Source organism: Struthio camelus, chromosome Z, assembly GCF_040807025.1.
Source record: "Struthio camelus isolate bStrCam1 chromosome Z, bStrCam1.hap1, whole genome shotgun sequence".
Taxonomy (NCBI): Eukaryota; Metazoa; Chordata; class Aves; order Struthioniformes; family Struthionidae; genus Struthio; species Struthio camelus.
Window position 1 is genome coordinate 60267152 of NC_090982.1, and position 21145 is coordinate 60288296.

Consider the following 21145-nt stretch of genomic DNA (forward strand, 5'->3'; position numbering starts at 1 on the left):
TTTGCTGGTTTAGTAGATAATCTGGATTTTTGCACAGCTTCACTATTTTTAGCCATGCCCAACTGGCTAATGCAGCCTGAAGTTCAGTAGATTTGTGGGATGCCTTGTTTGTATCCTAAACCTTCATCAACTGTCCAGCCAAAACCTTAAAGCTTTGGAACGTTAAATTTAACTGGAACGTTAAAAAACTTTTAACATTGAAAACTTGGAAGAACTAGCAAGATTGAGACAGATAGCAATGGCCAGCTACACAGAGGCTGAGTAACTGCAGGTAGTTTTGCAAAAGATAACTTGGATCCACTTTACTGAAGTGCAAAGCAAAACTAAACAAAAGCAGAAAGGTAGGAAAGCTTTTACAATTTCTGGAGAGTATTCCTGGGCCAGCTTCCCTTCTGAGACTTTGTCACAGTGCTCAGCCTGACCTTTCTTTCTAGAATATCAAACGCTGTCATCCGCAAGCTGCTGTTAGTGGCTTTCCCGCTACACAAGGCTCATGTACCTTGGCTTTTAATTAGCCCCAAGTTTAGTAGAAGCAGTTATCAAGTTACAGCTTAAAACTCTACTGATTTAGATTATTTCTAGCTGAAACAAGAGGCTTGGAATCTGTTGTTGTTATCTTTGCTGGAAAAATTGTCTTTTTCTATAAAATGGGGAGAGGGACGAGGGCTAAAAAAGACAGTATTTTATGTCCGTCCTGAGAAAAGGGGACAGAATGTTACAGTTGGAGGGGTGGAAGGCAAAGGCTGTATGTGGGTCTTTCCCAACTTCATTGAAGAACTTTCTTTTGTACAGGGAGCGGGGAGATTTTTTTTTTTTTTCCTCTGACTGGCTATGACACAGTCTTACAAAATTCCGTGTCAGATGCTGCGCTATGAAACTGTGTGTGGTTTAAATGTATGTTGGCTAAGTCGAAACAGTTGAGCTTTCCACTGTCAGCAGAAATACTATTCAGGGATATTGTTTTTGCTTTACCCTTGAACTTGCACACTCTTGGCATCTTCTTGCTTCTAGAGTGAATGAATGTTTTGCCAGCACTTTATGATGCAAATACTGCCGTAGACTTCAGGAGAAGCAGGCTGTCACAGACTTCAGAGAGTGCTAGTAGTGATAGCTTTACTGATACCACGTTTAATAGCTTTTTTTTTTTTTTTTCCCAGGGCACACACTTTATCCAGTTGTGTTGTCAAAGAAATATTCCCCTTGTGTTTTTGCAAAATATTACAGGTAAGTAAGCTCAGTGTTGTGAAGTTTCACTGCGTTGTAGGTTGTACTGTTAGCAGTTGCGGCTATAACATGTAGACAGCATCTTTGTGCTTTGTTCTGTCTACGTCTCTGACCTGTCTGGAAACAGCCTGTTTGCAGCTATCTATGATTTGTTCTGTTTTCTCGTTTTTGGCACGTGCTCTACTGATGGCATCAAGTTACTGAGCCTTTTCTTTTTTCATCTCGTGACTCATTAGGTTTCATGGTTGGTAGGGAATATGAAGCTGGAGGCATAGCAAAAGATGGTGCCAAGATGGTAACTGCTGTAGCATGTGCCAATGTACCTAAAATAACAGTAATTATTGGTGGATCCTATGGTGCTGGCAACTATGGGATGTGTGGAAGAGCATATAGGTAAGTGTTACTTACAACTATGATAGGACTGTCACACAACTTCTGAAATACCATTCTGAAAATCATTTTAACTTTTGTGGTTGTCCTCTTTGGGAAACAAACAGTTCTCAGTGAATACTGTCAAAAGTAAATAACAACAATAGAAACCTTTAGAGATTGCTAGGCTCGTAGTTAATTAGATGACAGAGGAGATCTCCTGATGTTTAAATGTTAAGCTTTTCTCCCATTATATTTCTTGGGGGAAAAATTGTACAGTCCTAAACAATCAATAGCGCATGGACTCAGTCCTGGACTCTGTGTTTGTGTGAAGATTACTTTCTTGTATGAAAAAAAAAATCCTCATTCATTTTAATGGGTTTGGTTTTATGAGTAATGTTTGTGGAAAACCCCTAGAGATTTCCTTTTTTGACCCTTTGGATATGACTCACATTAGTGTTTTTGATTTTTCAAGACCACTGATGCTATTAAAGTTGTTGCTGATTTTTTTTAAGAAAAGAATTCTTGGGGATATGTAAGATGAAGGGGAGTCAGAAAGAGGGAAATAAATGTTTAAGATGCCTGATTATGTGGGAAAAAAGTAGGATTTTTGTGTTTTCAAACATAATGTTGCAAGCATTAGAGTACATTAATTTGCATTCATTAAAAGTCAATAAAATGCAAGGTTGTCATTAATAAAAATGCAGTTTTAGCTGAGTTGAGTATAAGTTTTTTACCAGGAAATTAGACAATGTTTTATTTTAATGTTTTATATGTATTTTTCAGTCCAAGATTTCTTTATATGTGGCCAAATGCTCGCATATCTGTGATGGGAGGGGAACAAGCTGCAACTGTTTTAGCTACAATAGCTAAGGACCAAAAAACAAGGGAAGGAAAACAGGTATATCTTTCTTCTTTCGTTTGCAGTACTGTCAATATCATTTACTCTTTCACTGGAGTTGTTCACCTTAGGAGCCAGGAGAAAATGTTACAGAGTGAGACACCAGTGAGCTAAGGTTCTCCTAATGTTGCGTAATGCCTTGATAAACATGAAACGTTCATAAAACGTTACTATATACATCTGAATGTAAAGATCATTCATGACATGCTTTGTCTTTGCTTTAAAAGAGAAATATTTTTCCTATCTTCATCTTTTCGTACTTTGTGCATCAGAGCCTTAGTCCTGTCCCAGATGAGCAGCCGGGGATCCCCCCGCCATGTGGGAGTATGAGGAGGAATATGTGAGAACAGTGTATTTCCAATTACTTTTGAGTTAGGCAGCTTTATGGACAGCTGAATTTCAAATTGTTCAGTGACTGAGGATTATGAAGCTTGTAATACCAGAAGCCTGTAGAGGCTTGGAAAATATTTCGACTTGCTTCACGATTTTTAATTTAAAACGCTGATATATTGTTTAATAACGTTTTCCAGTTTCTCTGTACACTAATTTCTGCTGAACTTTTATATGGTTTATGTTTATATTGGTGCCTTGGTCACATAAGAAGTGATTTTAGTGTGATATATTTGATTAATTTATCATGAGTAGTGATCAGCAAAATGAAGCAGTATAGATGTATCATCTCTACAGTTCTTTATTCCACTCTGCTTGGCCTTTCTGTGGATAGAATATAGTCACCCTTATCTCTGTCTCATTTTCTCACATCTCTAGGTTTGACAGGATGATGCAAGTAGTTTGAGGAAGAATAATTGTAGTTAATGTCAGTAACATGTGTTAGAGGCTTAGAAGTTTTCTGAATTACAGTGCATTACAGTGAGTTACGCTTTGGACCCTGAAAGAACCCAGCATGAGAGCGACACAGACATGGTTTATTAAAACACCTTGCCAAAGGCGGGTCAGAACAGTGTTTAATGAGTAAAGTAGTTTCAGTAGTTTTTCAAAGGCTAATCCCCAATCATTCTTATACTTAGTTAAGTCTATTAATAAAAGCTCATCTTATTATCAGCAAATATATTAGATGAACAAATATGGCTTTTTTTTTCCTATATATTTTTACTCTTTTTCCCCCCTCCGCCCCTAGTTTTGAAAAGTGGTATTTTAATTCCACCATCAAATATGCCAATTTAAGAGTTGTAGGTAAGAAAGTTTTAAAAAAAACTGTGGGGAGAGGTTTAGGCAGTTTCCTCTTGTTTGATGCTGTATATAAAGCTCTGCTTTCGTTATGGAAGAAAGTATTAAAGAATTCCTTATCTTGTCTATGTTTGTTTATTCACATGTTTTATTACAGTTATCTGAAGCAGATGAAGCAGCTTTGAAGGAGCCGATCATTAGGAGGTTTGAGGAAGAAGGAAACCCTTATTATTCCAGTGCAAGGTATCATGTAAATGACTTCTCCAAAACTTGATTGTAATCACAGGGCATAACAGTAACATCTAGATCTTGGTGTTGAACAGCAGAACAAAGCAATCTGCAACAAAGGCTTTGTCTGAAGTGCAGGAGTATGTCACAAAAAACTCAAGTCAGTGCTTGTCTACCTTGACTCTGAAACTTTGTAGTGCATACTATTTCAGAATGCATGCATTTGCAGAAATGAGCGTGCTGGTTCTGTAAGTAATGATACAATGGGGGGATGTTCTCTGCCGATTCTAACTAGTCTTCTGAAGCATGAAATTTATATTCTGTGTATTTTATGCTGGCTAGATTTTATATCATTCTCACCACTGCAGTATCTGAGCACTTTCTAAAGTCCACTGAGCAGTGTGGTGAATGTCTATTGTATTTGTTCTCTCATCTCCAAAGGGACAAGCATATGTAGTGCAGTGTTCCTTTTTGGATGGAGTTTTTAATCTTTGCTTCTTTTTAACATGCACGTTTAAGTGTAATTAGGAGAAGCAAGGTGAAAGGTACAGGCCTTGCACTTAAGTAAAAAAAGATGAGATTTGTGGTGGTCCTTATTTCCTGGGGAGTTTATTCCATTGTTCTTGGGCAGCCTGTGCTCCCCCCTCACTGATACAGTTGTGTCTCTAATACAGAATAATTTGGTTACCAACAAATATCTTCATCTCAGAGCTTCAGCAGCTATATCTATCGGAGGTGAGGGCTAATTCAGGATTTGCTGGGAAACCAGTATCAAGAGCAGTGCATAGCTTAACACTGAGATTGGCCGATTGATTTTCATCACTGTGCATTCTAGCTTGAGTCTTAAACACTGAATACTTCTAAGTGTAAGTAAATAAGCAAAGTATATTACACTGTCATAGTGCAGACAAAGGTATGAATATCTGAGTATATAGTATGAGCTTCATGTCAGCAGTGAGTCCAAGAGCTACTTCATGGATTGAGCTGGTCAATTGTGACTGTATACTTTCAACTAAGGGAGACTGATGTGTCTGTAAACTGGCCAAAACATATTCTCCTGCCCCTTAACATCATTCCAGTCTCACCAAGGTGCAGCTTCCAGTAAACAAGGAGATTTTTGTTCCAAAATTGATGCTGTCATATGTGATGACAGGGAGAACTTTGTGATCTGCTTGTTGTTTAACTTGCATATTGACTGCATGTGTGTTAGGGATAATTTATTTTAGTGAGATTCTGCAAATGGAAGAGGCCGGCGGCGAAGGAGCAGTTTCAGGAAGACCTCAAGTCATTTTGACTTGTTTTTTCTGCCACTAATTTCTGCTGACACAGGAGTATCTCAGGCTCACCAGTCTGCTATATGGACTCTCTGAAAGATGAGAAGGATTATCAACAAAAAATCATCTGTCGATGACGTTTTCTGATCTGAATCCACATAATACTGGGCCTTAGGATGTTGATTTGGTTGAATGATTTGTAGATGATCTTTGACTAGCTTCTCTGGACTGCTTTGTCCTGAGACATGGTGCTCAACAGTGGATGGCAAAACTGGTGACCCCAGAACGTGTTTTTTGGACTGTTGCATATCTGTGAATGAATGATTGGCTGCTCTGGCAAAGAGTGGCATTAGGTTTTTGATTCTTTCTCAGACTAGCGAGGGCATTGGTTATATTTGCAAGGCTCGGGTCATGATCTTCTTGGTAGGTGGCAGTACTGGACTACAGGAATTCAGCTAGGGCATTAGCTGTGTATTCATGTTTTAGCTGCATAGTCATGTTTTTTGAGATGTTTTCCTAAACTACCATGACAGTTCTTGGCAGCATTTGGTGCTCATTTTTATAGAATATTGGTAAATCACCAGGAACTAGTTAGGTTGATGGAGGAAGATGACATCCTGGAGTGTTACTTGTGGAAGCTGACTTGGATGCTCTCCTGGTCTGTGATTGTTCCTCTACATTGGTTTCATGCTGTCTATACTAATCTCTTTCTCCCTTTTTTTCTTCAGGTAGTATCCAAAAACTAAGTAGGCTCTCAGCATGTTAGTGGTTTAGGCTAGCCTATAGTAATGGGGTTTTACTGGGCCTGCAATTTTTCATTTTGCAGAGTCTGCTGTATATATGTTTCTGTGTAGCTGAATTAGAATTGCTGATGATTTGGTTACCTGCCAGCTAGGAAGTCTGGAAACATAATCTGAATAAAAAGTGGTTGTAGTAGGATAAATTTTGATGCAGACATCATGGACAGAAATTGGCTGAACAGGTGGGAGCAAAGATATTCTGTAAATGTCCTAGAAAAGCCAAGAGGAGGAGCAGTTTGGGAGCTTTTTTTATCTGACTTGATATATGTTTAAACTTCACGTAGGTCAAATCTGCTGTATCAACAGCAGCGTAGCAACAGCGAGCTCCTTTGTGAATTGTTTGGTCTATTGTAGTCTGAAAAAGATATAAAATTTATGGTAGTTTTGACTCTCTTTTCTCTTGGAATAGAGGAATGAATTTAGCTGGAATGATCTTACCTCAGGGATACACATTCATTTTAATGTTTGATCAAATCTGTGCCTTCATCAAAGGAAAGCTCGTGCTCTTTTGCCCTGTCTGCTGCAGTGATGGACTAAGTATCCTCCACAGGATATGTGGCACAGGGTTTGCAGTGTCATCTAGGCAGATTTCAGTGATGCAGTCTTACAGCAGGTGGGGCCATGGATTCAGTGAGGGCTTTTTATTTTAACAGTCTTGGTCTCTGGCGCGGGCCTACAAGGCAGCGTTGTAGAGCATCATCGCAGACATCCTCAACTTCTTGAGGCTGTATTTGTACGTACAACCCACACCAGTACTGAATTAGTTTATTGGGGTTTTTACACATAATCCATGAGGATACTCTTATGAAATCCTAACTTGTTATTGACGTGGACTTTTCGGTGGCATCTTGGTTTTGATTTTTTTTTTTTTTTAATCTTTTTAACCAATTTAAGTTCCATAAGATTTCCCTCAAACTGGGAGATACCTTCAGGCAGTGTCAGCTGTTAAAAACTGTTGTGCATTCTCTGTTTGTACCCCTTAAGGATCACAGCTAGCTAGCATCATTGTTATGAAAACTCATGCTTACCCCTCAGGCAAGAAGGACAAGTGAAAATATGTACTGTCATCTTTTGTAACTAGATTCTAAGGGGAAACATTTCTGCTGAAATAATAACATAAAAAAAGTAGTCAGACTGTCTGTATTTGAACTGAATCCCCACTTTGAATGAGAAAATGAATGCCTTGATGGTTTTATATTTACTCTTTTTGACATATTCCCTGGAAACACAGTCATGGTCTCTTTGTACTCAGGACTGAAAATAATTTGATTTATTTAACATTCAATATGTGTATATTAGTAATATTAAAAACTCATCCTCTCCCAGAAACCAACAGGCCATTGTCAGTATTTAGAATAGTAAGTTACTAATCTATAATAAAACAGTTTTACGTATAAGCTTAAGGCTATGATTTAAAAAAAAAACTGTCTAAATTTTTTATAACATCCAGTGATTTCAGGTGTGAGACGAGTATTTAATACCAGCTTTGTGCTCTCTACTGACCATTGTTTTCCAGTGTGTATTTCCAGAATATCTGGCCATTTTGTAAAGTCAGGTTGCAAATACAGTAGGCACCTCAGTAAATAACCTAAGTTTGCTAGGGCTTACAAAATGTTCCTAGGGTTAGGTGTCCTGTCCTTCATTAAAGAAGCAGGGTTATTACGTACTTCTCACTTTGCCTGTCGCTTGGAAGATGAACATGGTGTGGCCAGATGAGCCAGCTAACTGAGAACTAGCTTGGCGGTGGGGACCACGTGGTTGAGTTCGTGTGGTGCTGCATGCAGGCTAGTAAGCCTAGCTGATATGTAAAGTCAGACGTCAGAGCTGAACTCGTTCTGAGGTTCATCTGACTAAAAGCGATAAAAGCGCAATGGCCCCTTGTCACTGAGCAACGCGTGTGTCGCAGCGGCGTGTGACTGGCTCAGATTGAGAGTCCGGGTTGTTTGTTCTCTGTCGTCCACGTAGGTGCAATCTGCATTATCTTAATTGTTCCTAATTGCTCTCTGCTCTCTTGTAGAGAGAACTGGGCATATTGGTAGGAATTCTTATCTCCTCTGCCCTGATTTCACACCTTCCTCTCATGCGTGTGCCTTGTTCCTCCATTTATTGCTAGTTCCTAAACAAGATCTCAGACCAAAAGCTCTGAAGTTTTCGTTACTGTGGAGCAGCTGTCAAACTGGAAACAATCCCCAATAACATGAAGGACCGCTATGGTCTTGGCAGGAGGGATTCAAGCACCTTGTGCCTTGGAGCCAGCCAAGCCGTTTGTCAACCAAAATCAGCAATTGCTTACTGGCCAGCACTCACTGTTAACTCGGGGAGGAAAAAGTAACCTGCTGCCTTTGCTCTCAAAGATGCTTCCTTTCTGGTCCCAAGTATGGCAATAACAGTTGACTGTCTACTAAATGTCAGGGTACGGTACTGAAACTGAATTCTGACAGGCTTAGTTCTTTGGGCGCTATCTAGATCCCTCCCCAGAAAGAGCAACAACAAAACTCTGACGAGCAGCTTTGCATTACTGAGAGAAGAGAGTGGTAAGCAGGGGTGAAGCCTGCTTTCTTTATTGCCGCTCAAGTACAGGCAGTTTGGAAGCTCCCTCACGCTGCCCCCTTGGCAAGGGACGGGGCCTTACTCAGTGCGCCGCACCGCTCGTGGCCATTGAGATTGATGTGACCCTTCCAGTTGACTTCATTAGGCTTTGGATCAAGGTTTGAGCAGTAATGATGAAAGGGAACGAAAACGCCTTAATGACCTTAAAATAAAAGCAAACTTCCTTATTTACTCTGCATGTATAATTTTGCTTGTAAATTATAACTTGTTACGTGTACAGGATGTCAATACTGTTCCCCATAGTTGTATTTTCTAATCGAACTTTAGTCAATTATCTGATTAGAACCTTTCCCACTGAGCATTCTTAATTAACGGGAGTCATTAGGCAGCACCCTTCTTAATGAGCTATATTAATCTGCTTACAGGTTTCCAACAGGAGTTTAGTCAGTTTACATCATAACAAATTACACGAGCATTTAACTTTTGAGGGCTGTTCATTTCTTTTACTCACGGCGTCTCTGTTATGAATGTTTTATGAGTGCAGATGTGATTCATGTTCTAGCAATGGGGTTTTAATAGATAGTTTAATTATTAATGTTACATCCCAGTAGAGAAAGTAGTTTTCTTTAAACAAAGAGAAGCAGAATCCGGGGCTGACTATATGAAAGCAGCTTCTCTGATATGCAGTGTCAAATCTTTATGGTTGTCAGTAAAAGTTAGTGTGTTGTTACAAAAACAAGTTTGCCATAAAGATGTGCTTCATGTTTGGAAAAGTGTTTATTGTCGTGGTAGTCACGACAAATCTGCAGTTTGGAAAGCGTCACAGTAAGTTGGTGATTCTCTTTTAATTCAGTTTATCCCTGCGCTCCCCAAACCCCCAGCAGATATATTAAGCACTTCCACGAAGTGTGAGGTACGCCATTCAGTTTCAATGATTTTCATAAACAGAAAAGTTCATTGCAAGTACTGCAGATCAAACAAGCCTGTAACAGTCAAAAAGATTAAATGTGCTTTCAAATAGAAATCACTCTATTTGTGATTATTCTTAGAGTCAAATGTTTTTACAGTCCTAAAAAGACAAAGGGTTGGTGATTGGGGGGGAAAAAAACCCCCAAACCTATTGACCCGATTCCGGGAAAAGTCTCAGTTAATAAAAACAAGTTAAATTTGGTCCTTTGGCTATTTTGAACTGGCAGACTCCTGTCAGCCAGGTCAGCGTGTGCCGCAGCTACTCTGGTGTAAAATTTCTTAATCAAGCTTTTATTTTCAGTCTCAACTAGAGCAGCTTTGCCCAATTAACAGCAGTGTCTTCCCTACTCCAAACCCTTTTGTCCTTTTGTACTTTAAGTTGCTGTGCTTTTCTGCTCCTCTTAGGGTGATCCTCCTGTTAGGTCTCCTCTGTATGGGAAGCTGCTCCATGATAATACGTATCTGCAGTAGAACCTTCTTTCTGAGATGAATGTTTTTTTCCCCTCTGATATGATGAGTGTTACTTTAACAGCAAATGGCAAAATAAAGCAAAGATGGAAACTGGTTACAAGTCTCCCCTGGTGACTTGAGCTTATCAGCATGTATTATGCAGAGTTTTCAGGCTTATTTCTTTTGTGTTTTTTGGTTATTTAGTGCAGCGAAAAGTGCAAAATAGGTTGTTTCCTATCTAATTAGTTTTTTTTCAATTAATCTTCAAACAGTAGAAAATTGACAGCTGGAAACTTTAGTTATCAAGAGAAAGCATAACAATTTTTTTCTAAAGTTCAGTGTTAGCTGCCTTTTCATGATCCTTTCTTGTAGTTTCAAACCACGTTTGTCAAAGTAGAGCAGTTTTTTACAGTTACAGAATAAAACGTTAGACATGACAACACTGTAGTAAGTTTAGAAAAGAATACAAAACAGGTCTCGTTAGGGAAAGATGGGATGGAGGAGAAGAATCGCTGTCTTAACCAAAGACACTGGGCATATGTTCGTGCAGGCCCTGGTTAAAATGTATGCTGGTTTAAGCAGGACTGGAGTTGCAACAATAAGTGTAGTGCCTTGTTTACCTATTGCTGTATTAATGATTGCTGGGCAGGTAGTAGATGTACAATATTAACAATTCTGTGGACTGCTGGGGATTTTAAGATGGGTTTTATTTTGAGTAGGATAGAGCTGTAGGATATAACTGATGCCACAGGTACTTTAATTTTTTGATAATATCAAAGAGACTGCTTGCAAATGATAGTGAGTTTGGGGACTTGGGAATTTGGTATTTGCTCAGAGTTTTTGACATGGCATACCTTCATATTTTAATTGCCTTCAGGGCTGTACTAAGGAGGGTATTAGCTTATATAGTTTAGAAATGGACTTCAGAAGAAATAAAGTAGTTATTGGAAATGCATAAAAATTTACTGTAAGTCTTTAATGATGAAAGCACACACACTTGAATCATCCTCATTTGGCAACTGAAATAGTCTCAATAGCATAAATAATGATGTGACTTGGTCCTAAAATTCCAGCATTCTTAATACAAGAGGATAATTCCTTAACAAAAGATTGATTTCCATTTGAATATTGAAAAACAAACGAGTTCTTGTTTCTCTAGGATGATGACTTCATATTAAAAGAAGTGTGAAAAATCTCATTTAAAATCTGTAGATTTGACATAGCCCCTTTAGCTAGAGTTTATACGTTGGTCCCGAAGAAAAATTACATGAGTAAAAGAATACACATCAATGTATTGCATTGATGTTAAGGTGAATTAACCCCATGTCTTGGGGCATAATTTAGCTCTGTAGTCCTCTCTTTAGTACAACTATTGTCAGTTTTGTATGCTTGAAAACCTACCTACTGTAAACTATATACATTAATTTCCTTTAATTATTATTGGTTTTTTTTCCCCTAGATTATGGGATGATGGAATTATTGATCCAGCTGACACAAGACTGGTTTTGGGCCTCAGTCTCAGCGCAGCACTAAATGCACCTACTAAGAAGACAGAATTTGGGGTTTTCAGAATGTAATATAAACGTGTACTACATGTCAGAATTACTTGTGTATATTTTTAGTTGGGGCTAGAGCGCAAACTAACAACAATGTTGAGATGTTTTACACTGATTAAAAAATAAAGATTTATACAATACTATTTCGGAGGGAAGTGTCCTAATTATGTATTTTCACTGAATAATCCTCACGCTGTTTTTTAGTGCTTTAACACTGATTTCAGGTCAGTCACTGGTAGTGCTTGTGTGACACCAACAGTGTCGTCCATTTGGTGAATAACTTGTAACTTCTGACATTAAATTCAATGTTTGACAAGAAACATTCATACTATCTCAAAATAAAATTGTGCAAAATAAAATCTGCAAAATAGGCTGCATATTTGCTGCTTATCAGCTCCATTATTTCTTTTAATTCTATTTTGTATGTTTGCCGTAGATGCAATCTAACAAAAAAATCCACATTCACTAGTAAATAATTTTTGCGAAACCTAAGTGCAGTAAGGGCAGCCAGCGAGTTCAACACAGCATGAAATTATAGATTTCATGCAGTTGTTAGCATTTTGGCCTTTCTCTGGCTTTCATCCAAAAAGCATCGCTCTTCTGTGCGATTCCCTGAAGTCAAAACAACAGAGTCTGATGGATGGCTGGCTCTTTCTGGAAGAGCTGGAGATGGCATCCTAACATCTGTGGAAGCTGCAGGTTGCTGAGCACTTTTGAAGGTTGGGCTTGGCTGCTGACATGTTTTAGCACCTTGCTTAGTGGTGTGATCCCTCTGGCAATTTTAGTTACACAGCAGTCTCCCCACATAGATCAGTGCTTGACTTAGAGCACATGCCTGAATGCCACTTTTGGGTTGTTAAAGGGAGTGCTGGAGTGTTCTGTTTAATCTTATTTATTTAGTGTAATTTTGTTGCCGTGTAACGTTTTTACAGAATTCAATGTGTGTAATTTAATTTGTTCTTTTCAGATACATTGTACCTTGTAGAAACTAAATGCCTGGTGCGTACTTTGCCTCTAGGCAAAGGAGGTAAATAAGGAGGTAAATGCTGTGCTAGCTGGGACTGGGAAGGGAATTTTACCTACATCAGGCCTATTGGTGCTCAAATACCAAAGAGATGATGGCTAAATGGCAGGAATATTTTTGACTGAAAACCAAATTCTAGCGCAGTTACCATACTTGGGCAGTGATCCTATCCTGTACTGGCCTATGAGGAGAGGAAAGATTGCTCATAGGAATAATCTTACTAGATAACTTGTCAGTGGTAGTTTTCCCAGACTTGAGGGACAGAGAAGCTCCCCCTTGGTCCCAGGAGGGAGAAGCAAGGTCATATAGCTACCTCTCAGCTGTGTTTCAGGCAGTATGCAAAAGTGAAAATGGAAGAAGTAAATGCTTTAAAATGGAGGGTTTCAACATAGAATAAACAGTGTCCAACGTGTGATGAGCTGTTGGGTCTTTGGTGTAGCCCTATGTTGCCCTAAATGATCAGTTTTCTGTCTCTGACCTTAGAAGAAATCTATCCAAAACACGGTGTGTTCTGCACCATGAGAAAGATCACTTTTGAAAGTCTATGCTTATGTTACTCTGTCATGCTGACATGCATGTTCTTAGTATATTAAATACTTATTCAACAGAGATTAATAATTTAAAATTCTGTAGTAAAATGGCAGTACGGCATAGAGCTGTGTTTTCATGTCACTGCTTCTTGTTCTTATCTCACCACAGGGATTTGTAAAGGTGTTGGTCATGGCCCAGGGAATTCTTCTGAAAATATGATGACGTTCTCTATGATTGCTGGACATTTGAGATGCCTTTGAAAATAGCATATTTTCAAATATGTGCATAAAAAGGCCAATGAGAATAAATAAATCAGCCCCCACCTCCATGATTGCTATTAATGGCTTCCAAAAGAAACACTTTGTATTTCTGTACTTCCTACTGTCAAGTAGCTAGTTCAGTCATCCATAGCCTTCCTGCCCTTAACTCTTTGGGTCATCTTCCTGAGTCCCCAAAGCCATAGGGCCCCCTCTGACTAGTAAGTGATCACTCTTTTGGTGAGACTAGTAATTAAATCATTCCAAGTTGGAGACACTAACTGATAATCCTGACATGCAGACAATGAAAACAGATCTGTTTGTGAGGACTTAAGCCTCTGCGAATGCTAACTCCTTATTGTTTGTTACATCTGAAAGGACAGTTACTTACATTTATCAAAATTTCTTCCTCTAAATATGTGTACAACTCAAGTCAAAACATGTCTCTGAATAAATCAGGCAGTTCTGCCTTAGTAATACCTATCTTTGGAAACACGTTAAACAAATGGCATTCATCAGCACGAGCTCGTTAGCGTGCTATCAGGATGTTCCGGTGAGGGGGAGATACAGAACGAGACCTACATTCAACACAAATGATTCAAAGAATCACTAGTGATTATCACTTCCCCCTTGCCTATGAAAAAGTCTTGGAAAAGCTTTTCACATTAATGTGCTGTGCCTCATACGTGAACGCTTACTATACGTAATGCACACTGGTTATACTGACACTCTGGTGGAAGAAACAGCCCCTTGCACGCTGTCAGTCAGAGATTTGCTGAAAAATCTTGTCTTCTGTGGACGTGCTAGGAGTGAAGTGTAGGACAGCATGTCCGTACCATATTGGATGATGTTGATAGGTGTATTTACACTGAGGCATTATTCCACTTTGTAGGTATTCTCACTTGTGTTTTCATTGCTTACCTGTAGGATCTCTTCCAGATGTTTAATGAATATGAGCAGTACATAAACTACTGCTTTTGAAGAAGGCAGGTATTGCCTGTCTCACAGCCATCCTTTTGAGAATACTGCTGACAAATGGTAGCTTTTGAGTGCCAGTGTAGGGACGCGAGCCGTGACAGCAGAGGCAACTTGAGAGCTATGGGTGACTTTCCAGACTTATTCTACCCATCTCAGGTGTGTATGGTCCCTTCACTGTAGTATCTGAACAGCTCACAACTGTTAATCTATTTACTTATTGGAAAAGATAATACTTAGGATGATACTTTTTTCAGGGCAGAAGTTGAGGAATAAATGAAATGGCTCCCCTTATCAAGCATACCAGCTGTGGAGAACACACGCATAAAGTTCAAGGACCTTGAACGTGGTACTCCAGGCTTCCAGGTGACCTTTCCACTCTCATTTGGCTCATTTGGGGACCACTTTTCTGCACTGTGTGTCTTCCTCCCTCCTGTGAATAGCATCTCTCTTCACCATGGCAAGACCAAGCGTAACCTAGTTCTAGCTTTCTCCATAACTCTAAAGGACATAGTCTATTTAAGAGAGGTCAACATTTGAGTTCATAGAGTTTAAGGGGATTGATATTGTGAGCCTGACAGTGCTTTCAAATGCCCCAGTGGTGGAAGGATGCGGAAAGCTGTGAATGTGGTGGGCTAAGATGCTTGTCTTGTCCCTAGATACTGTTGCAAGTAACTGATAGTGTTTCTTAAATTGCTTGGGCTGAGATGGTGAATTAAGGATGAATTGATCATAGAAACCTGGGGTTAGTTTAACGTGAGGTAGGTAGTCTCAAAGATAGTGTTGGCATTTGTATATCTGCTGTTCTTGTGAGAACCCACCCCTTACTTAAATAGTACTTTTCCAATCTCTTACTCATAGAGATGAATTGGTATCTGCCTCTGAAACAGATATTATCTTTCAAGTATGCCTCTGGACTCTATTGTTACTTCAAATGTGGCAGAACCCTAATTTATCTTAGATTTTCCTTGCTGTTCCAGATTTCAGGCAAAGACATTTCTTGATTCAGAAAACCAGCAATAGTATATTTATTAACTTTTTTTTCCCCCTTAAAGTGAGGTTTATAAATTAAGGCAATTCAGCAAAGCACTTCCAAAAGCTCACTGCTTTTCAGCAAAGCCTTACAGGATCCACTTAAAGCCAGATGTCCACTTTCATGGCTCTGATTCAGTAGAGCACTTGAATAAATGCTTCACACTAATCTCTACAGTCTAGTAGTCATAAAATCTGCCCAACTGTGTGTCTACGTCAAGCCCAAAACTGGAATACATAAATGCATCAAAACTGATGAATGAACCCTATACTGACCCCAATGTTAACAGAAACCTCCGCTGTTTTTCTGCTTTTAGAAGTATGTTCAATCAATCAGTCGTAACAGAGGGGTGTGATTGTGGAAAGCATACGTAGTGCAGAACTTTAAAAACGATCCATTTGACATAGAGATGTTGACACTCTGTTTCCTGTTTGTGTCTCATCTGCAATGGCTTTAGTATGTAAGAAGTAAGTTAACTTTGAGAAGCTTGAATTAATAGAGTAACAACCAAGCTTCTCCTATCTGCGCTCTTACTGAATTTTGCCTGGAGTATCTGAGTTGAGTTCTGTGGTGCAGCAGACTCCCTTAATTTGGCATCCAGTTAGTCTTAAAACTGGCTACTGATGCTGTTTTCAAAAAGTGCCTCTGTGTTTTTTCATACTTTTATAAAGTGATTTAGCTTTTTTTCCTTTTTCTTTTTGTTTTACCATGACCCTGCTCTGCTCCTCGATACAATAGTTTCTGACTCTCTTATTTAACATTCAGAAATCCTGCATCCTAAAACATTTTTTCCCCGCAGTGATTGAGACAAAGTCTATAAGAACGACTGAATACGGAGCTGGGTATAATGATATTTGTAGAAACAATGGGAAACAGATATCAGTAGGTAGATACGGAAATGTATAGTTATATATGTAACTATACTTAGATAGAGGCAACGATTTTTGGAGACAGACATTTGTAATTGCCTCCTCAGTAGATAATAATTTTAATGTGGGAACTAAGAACCCAGAGTTTAACTTTTTACTTGGAAGTGCAAATTGGAAAGAAAACAGTGATGTTTTCTAAGCGTCTCTGTGATGTTTTCAACACTGCATGAGTAACCCTCACACTACAGAATATGGCTTGCATTTCAGTCTGGGTTTCACTGAGTCTGCCTTAAAGGCTGAATAGACTATATCTGCCTCTCCATATAAACTATTGTGTTTTTCTTAGTCTATGTTATTTCTTTGCTCTGATATACTTTAGCAGCCCCATCATTTCCAGTACTTCACATGGCTGTGTCTTTGCTCCAGCCCGGGATGTGAGATTTGCCACCAGTGGTTTGACGGCAGACGTTAGCCTTGCCTGAGCAGAACAAGGCTGGGGGATTTATGCAAACACACAGAGGATCTCTATGCCGAAGAGCAATTACAAACAAGACCTTTGCTGAATGTGATGATCAATAGGGAAGTGTGGGAGGAAGTAACAGCAAGAAGTGAACATGCAGCTCTGGAGGCAAGCAACACGATAGCGGGAGAGATCTGAGGCTTTTTATTGCCTCAAACAAAATGACGCTGTTAAAAATTCCTTGTTAAGCCACAGCTCCCTATGGTTCCTTTAAACATTTGCCTTCCCATTTGGAGAATATATCTCTGGGTCTGATTTTTTAAAATACATGTGTATTTTGCCCATGTTGTTTTGCCTTTTCAGGCTCTTCCTGACTACCTTATTAAAATCAGCTATGAGAGTTTTGTTAATGAGGCTTTTCACATTCCTCCTCCTCCTCCCGGGGAGCCCAAGACCAGCTGCTGCTGGCCGGGGGGTGAGGACGGCTGCGTGCCCCTCCAAAGGCTGAGTGCCAGCAGCCACCAGCGCCGGTCCGAGGCGGCGGAGGCAGAGCAGGGGCCTCCGCCAGGGCGAGCGCTGCTCCCTGCTCTGCATCCCCGCGGTAATGCAGGAGTCACACAGCAACACAACATGACTCACGGAAGCTGAACTTCTGCCTCGCCACCCGGCTCTCCCCTGCTTTGGTCTGCCGGTCTTTGTTTTAGCCTCCCAAAGCATCTTGGGGTTTGTGGAGGCAGAGCCTGTGGGACTAAGCTGCGAGGAGGGCATTTGTCACCTTTCTGAGTCTACTTGGCACCCCGACCCCAGCCCCGTACTGTGGCCTCTCTTTGGGTCCTGTGCCAGACAGGCGTGAGGGTGGCCTTGCTGCGGGGAGCGGGTGGGGAGCTGCTGTGGCCTGGACACCTGAACCTCCAAAGGGCCGGCTGCTTCTGGGTCCCCTCCCAGGGGGATTGTGTCCCCTTCCCCTGCCCTGGCTCTGCTGCCGCTAGCCACGGTCCTGCTCTGCAACCTGTTGCTGCTTTTCTTAGTGTTAAGCATTTACAGCCGCTCTCCTGTCTGCCTCCTGCCCTTACAGTGACTGACTGTGGCCTGGGCTGGATATGGGCCTGCTCTTCCACCTTCGCGTTATTTAATGCAAGGGGACGCTTAAGTAGGAAGGCCTGAGCTGAGACTAACACAGCTCTCGTGCGTGTGTGCTGTCCATAGTTTCCCCTTTTGTGATCGTGTTTTTTTCTCCTCTCCAGGACCTGGCCATATATCAGGCACAGGATGGATGGTGCTCACTGAGCAACGGGTCCGTAGTCCAGTGTTTGGCCTCAAGCCCCTTTCTTACAGCTCTGCTGTAAATCCTGATGATTACTTTTATCTTGAGCCTTTTGATGCCACTTTTGATCCTGGTCCTCTGTAATCCTGACCCTTTCTACCCAGGTGCCAGTCCTACCTGTCACCTTCACAGCCTCTTTGTTCAAGCTTCCCACCCCTGCCTGCTGCTTGCTCACTGTCTCCATCTTCCCTCCTTCTCCTTCAGGTTAAGTCTTCCATCCTGCCCCCCTCCCTCATGGCAGTCTGCTTCATCTTAGCCCACAGGCTACTAATTCTCCCTTGTTGCGGACTGCTCCATCAGTTTCCAAGCCTGCTCTCTTTGATGAGCCAAGTTCTTCGGTTTCCTTCTCTGTGTGTCTGCCTGGCTGTGTCTTGCTGCTCCCCGTTCCTGTTCTGCCCGTGTGCCCAAGGGCTGTGTCTCCTGCTCTTCCTGCACAGTGATGGGAGGCACGGGTCTTCTTGACAGCCCTTGTTCCTCAGGAGACCTCCGTGAGGGGAAAGATACAAGAACTTGAGTGCCGGCAGCCCACTTTCTCCTTGCTCTTGTTCTTGAAAATGGCTACTTCTTGGTTAATCAGCCCAAAACTGGCTTGCGCTGAATCTCATTTAAGAAAGTTTAAGCAGGGCAGCTGGTTCTCAGGGACCCTTTCAGCTGGGACAGCTTACCTTTGGCAAAACTGAAGTAGCAGCAGAAAGGGAGTCATTGCCGTCAGAGGTGAGTCGGGCCTCCCTCCCGGCCTTAGAGGCCTCACCATGCTGGACATGGTGGTGGTGGGGGGGAATAGGAGGGGTCGAAGGGGTCGGACCAGGCAATGCCGAGCTGAGCCGAGTCAAGCTGAGCCGAGCTGGGCCAGGCAATGCCAAGCCGAGCTGAGTCGAGCCAAGCCGGGCCGGGCCGGGCAATGCTGAGCTGTGCCGAGCTGAGCTGAGCCGAGCCGAGCTGGGCCCAGCAATGCTGAGCTGAGCTGAGCCGGGCCGGGCACTGCCGAGCCGGGCCGAGCTAAGCCAAGCTGGGGAATGCCGAGTCGAGCCGTGCTGAGCCGGGCCGGGCACTGCCGAGCCGGGCCGAGCTAAGCCAAGCCGGGCACTGCCGATCCGAGCCGGGCCGGGCGCTGCCGCGGCGGGGGGCGGCGGGCGCGGGGGTCGGCCCCGCGGCGGGGGGCGCTGACGCAGGCGGCGCGGGCGCGGCGCCAGGCGGTGGCCGCGGCGCGCTATAAAGCGGCGGCGGCGGCGGCGGCGCTCCAGCACCATGGAGAGCTGCCGGCCGCTGGCGCTGTGCGCCCTGGCCGCCGCCCTGCTGCTGGGCGCCCGCGGGCAGGGGCCGCCCGAGCCGCCGCGCCGCGCCCGCGACCTGAGCCCGGCCGGCGGCGGCGCCTCCCACGAGAAGGAGCTGGTGGGGCCGGGGGGGGCCGGGGGGAGGCGGCGGCGGGGCGGGAGCCCCCTGCGCGGGGAGCGCGCCCTGACGGGGTCTCGGGGTCTCTCGGCAGATCGAGGCGCTGCAGGAGGTGCTGGAGAAGCTGAAGAGCAAGCGGATCCCGCACTACGAGAAGAAGTTCGGGCAGGTCCCCATGGTGAGTGCCCGCCCCGGCCCCGGCCCCGGCCCCGGCCCCGGCCCCGGCCCCGGCCCCAGTCCCCGTCCGGCCCCCGGCCCCGTGCCCGGGCTGCGGCCGGGCCGGGGCGCCGCGCTCAGGGCCGTGTTGCTCCCGACAGTGCGACGCCGGGGAGCAGTGCGCCGTGAGGAAGGGGGCCCGCATCGGGAAGCTCTGCGACTGCCCCCGCGCCACTTCTTGCAACTCTTTCCTCCTCAAGTGCCTGTAGGGGACGCGCCCCGCGACAAACCGGCGGGCGCACAGGGACCGAAATGTTGTTCCTTGCTTCGAAGCGCTGGCCTCGGGGCGGTGGCGGCAACTTCCTGCGGCTTGTTATTCCGAGAAAAGCAGTTAGAAGTCCTCGTGTTGCCAGTGTAACGCCATGTGTGACATCCGACATCCAGGGAGCTGTTGTCCTTCTTCCCCGTCTCCCCCCCACCCCGGCCCCGTTTGATTTTGTCCGTCCCAAGCCCCAGCCTGCACATTGCTATGTAAAGGTGCCGGTAGCGGGAGTTGTGCCGGGGACGTCCGGGAGAAGACCCCCATCCGACTGAGAAGATCCCACCTGGCTAGGTCGGGGCCAAGCTGTGCCGTGCCGGGGGGGGGGGCCAAGCCGTGCCGGGCCATGCCGGGAGCGGGGCGTTTCCCGGGCTCCTGCGTGCTCCAGCTGGGCTGGCTCCTTCCTGAGGTGGGGAACATCCCTCTGGTGCCTGCCGGAGGGCCTGGGGCAAGGCTGGATTCGGCCCTCAGAGGTAGGTGTGAGGAAGAGAAGCAGAGGAATGCATGAAAAGCACCCTGATCCCCCCTTTTCCCCCTTGCAGCTGGTAACACCCCAGCACACCGTGGGGGACCAGCCATCCTGCAGGCTTCAGGCCGAGAGTCTGACCATGCTCACTGTGCGCTGGAGAAAGTCCGGCATGAAGTACTGGTAGCTTTCAGGGACCTGGTGATAGCCTGGGTGGGGTGGGTGTTGCGGGGATCAGGTGCTTTACCAGAGCCACCGTGGAGAAAACTTAGTCTGGATTCATTGCAAGCTAACGAAGGATGTTCCAGTTGCCTGAAGTAAATTGCTCCCATTTCTACAATGAACTGATGTACATAAATACTTATGTTCTCCACAGGTACACCATGTGTTTCAAAGAAGTCATAACATGTTTTAATCCTTTGTTTGCCACTGTTAATAAAATCATTGTTCTGATGACAGTGCTCTGAAAGAAGTTTTAATTTTGTGCATAGGTATCTCAAGGTACTACTTCAAGGAAAAGCAGAGACTGCTTGCTGTGGCTGCTGGGGATGTGCATGCTGTGGGCACCTTGTAGGGAGTGTCCTGGCTCCTTTCCCTGGAAGCATTTGTTGGGTCCTGAGCGGGGCCCAAAGCACAGACTAGAGGGCAGCTCTGCACATACCTGACTAGCAGAGCCAGAGGGAGAGGCTTAGAGTTATTCCTAAATCAGTGCAAGTCCACTGTGCGCTTTAGCCAGGCTGCCACCTCGGTCAGGACAGGGCTGGTGGTAGGACACACAGCACCTGGCTCAGCTCCACGAGCTGCCACGCTGCCCCAGGTTGGCTGACCGT

General features: G+C 43.6%; 2 protein-coding genes across 3 annotated transcripts in view; both read left to right on the top strand.

Moving 5' to 3' along the window:
• LOC138064489 (methylcrotonoyl-CoA carboxylase beta chain, mitochondrial) overlaps positions 1-11652 on the top strand; it is a 38961-nt gene extending 27309 nt beyond the window's left edge. For both annotated transcript variants that reach the window (XM_068927333.1, XM_068927334.1), the window contains exons 13-17: positions 1158-1224; positions 1461-1617; positions 2380-2494; positions 3840-3925; positions 11413-11652. In XM_068927333.1, coding sequence (XP_068783434.1) covers positions 1158-1224; positions 1461-1617; positions 2380-2494; positions 3840-3925; positions 11413-11530 — 543 coding nt within the window. In that variant the 3' untranslated portion in view covers positions 11531-11652. The remainder of the gene's footprint in view (positions 1-1157; positions 1225-1460; positions 1618-2379; positions 2495-3839; positions 3926-11412) is intronic.
• Positions 11653-19227: 7575 nt separating this feature from the next.
• Positions 19228-20738, top strand: LOC138064615 (cocaine- and amphetamine-regulated transcript protein). Its single transcript, XM_068928029.1, has 3 exons — positions 19228-19374; positions 19469-19552; positions 19692-20738. Exons 1-3 carry the CDS (start codon positions 19231-19233, stop codon positions 19797-19799), a joined length of 336 nt encoding a protein of 111 aa, XP_068784130.1. The 5' UTR covers positions 19228-19230; the 3' UTR covers positions 19800-20738.
• Positions 20739-21145: the final 407 nt, after the last annotated feature.

Excerpts from the sequence above, each read along its gene's own strand:
- LOC138064615 (XM_068928029.1), top strand. The coding sequence starts at position 19,231 with ATGGAGAGCTGCCGGCCGCTGGCGCTGTGCGCCCTGGCCGCCGCCCTG. Across the intron at positions 19,375-19,468 it reads CCTCCCACGAGAAGGAGCTG|ATCGAGGCGCTGCAGGAGGT; the intron begins GTGGGGCCGGGG and ends GTCTCTCGGCAG. Across the intron at positions 19,553-19,691 it reads AGTTCGGGCAGGTCCCCATG|TGCGACGCCGGGGAGCAGTG; the intron begins GTGAGTGCCCGC and ends TGCTCCCGACAG.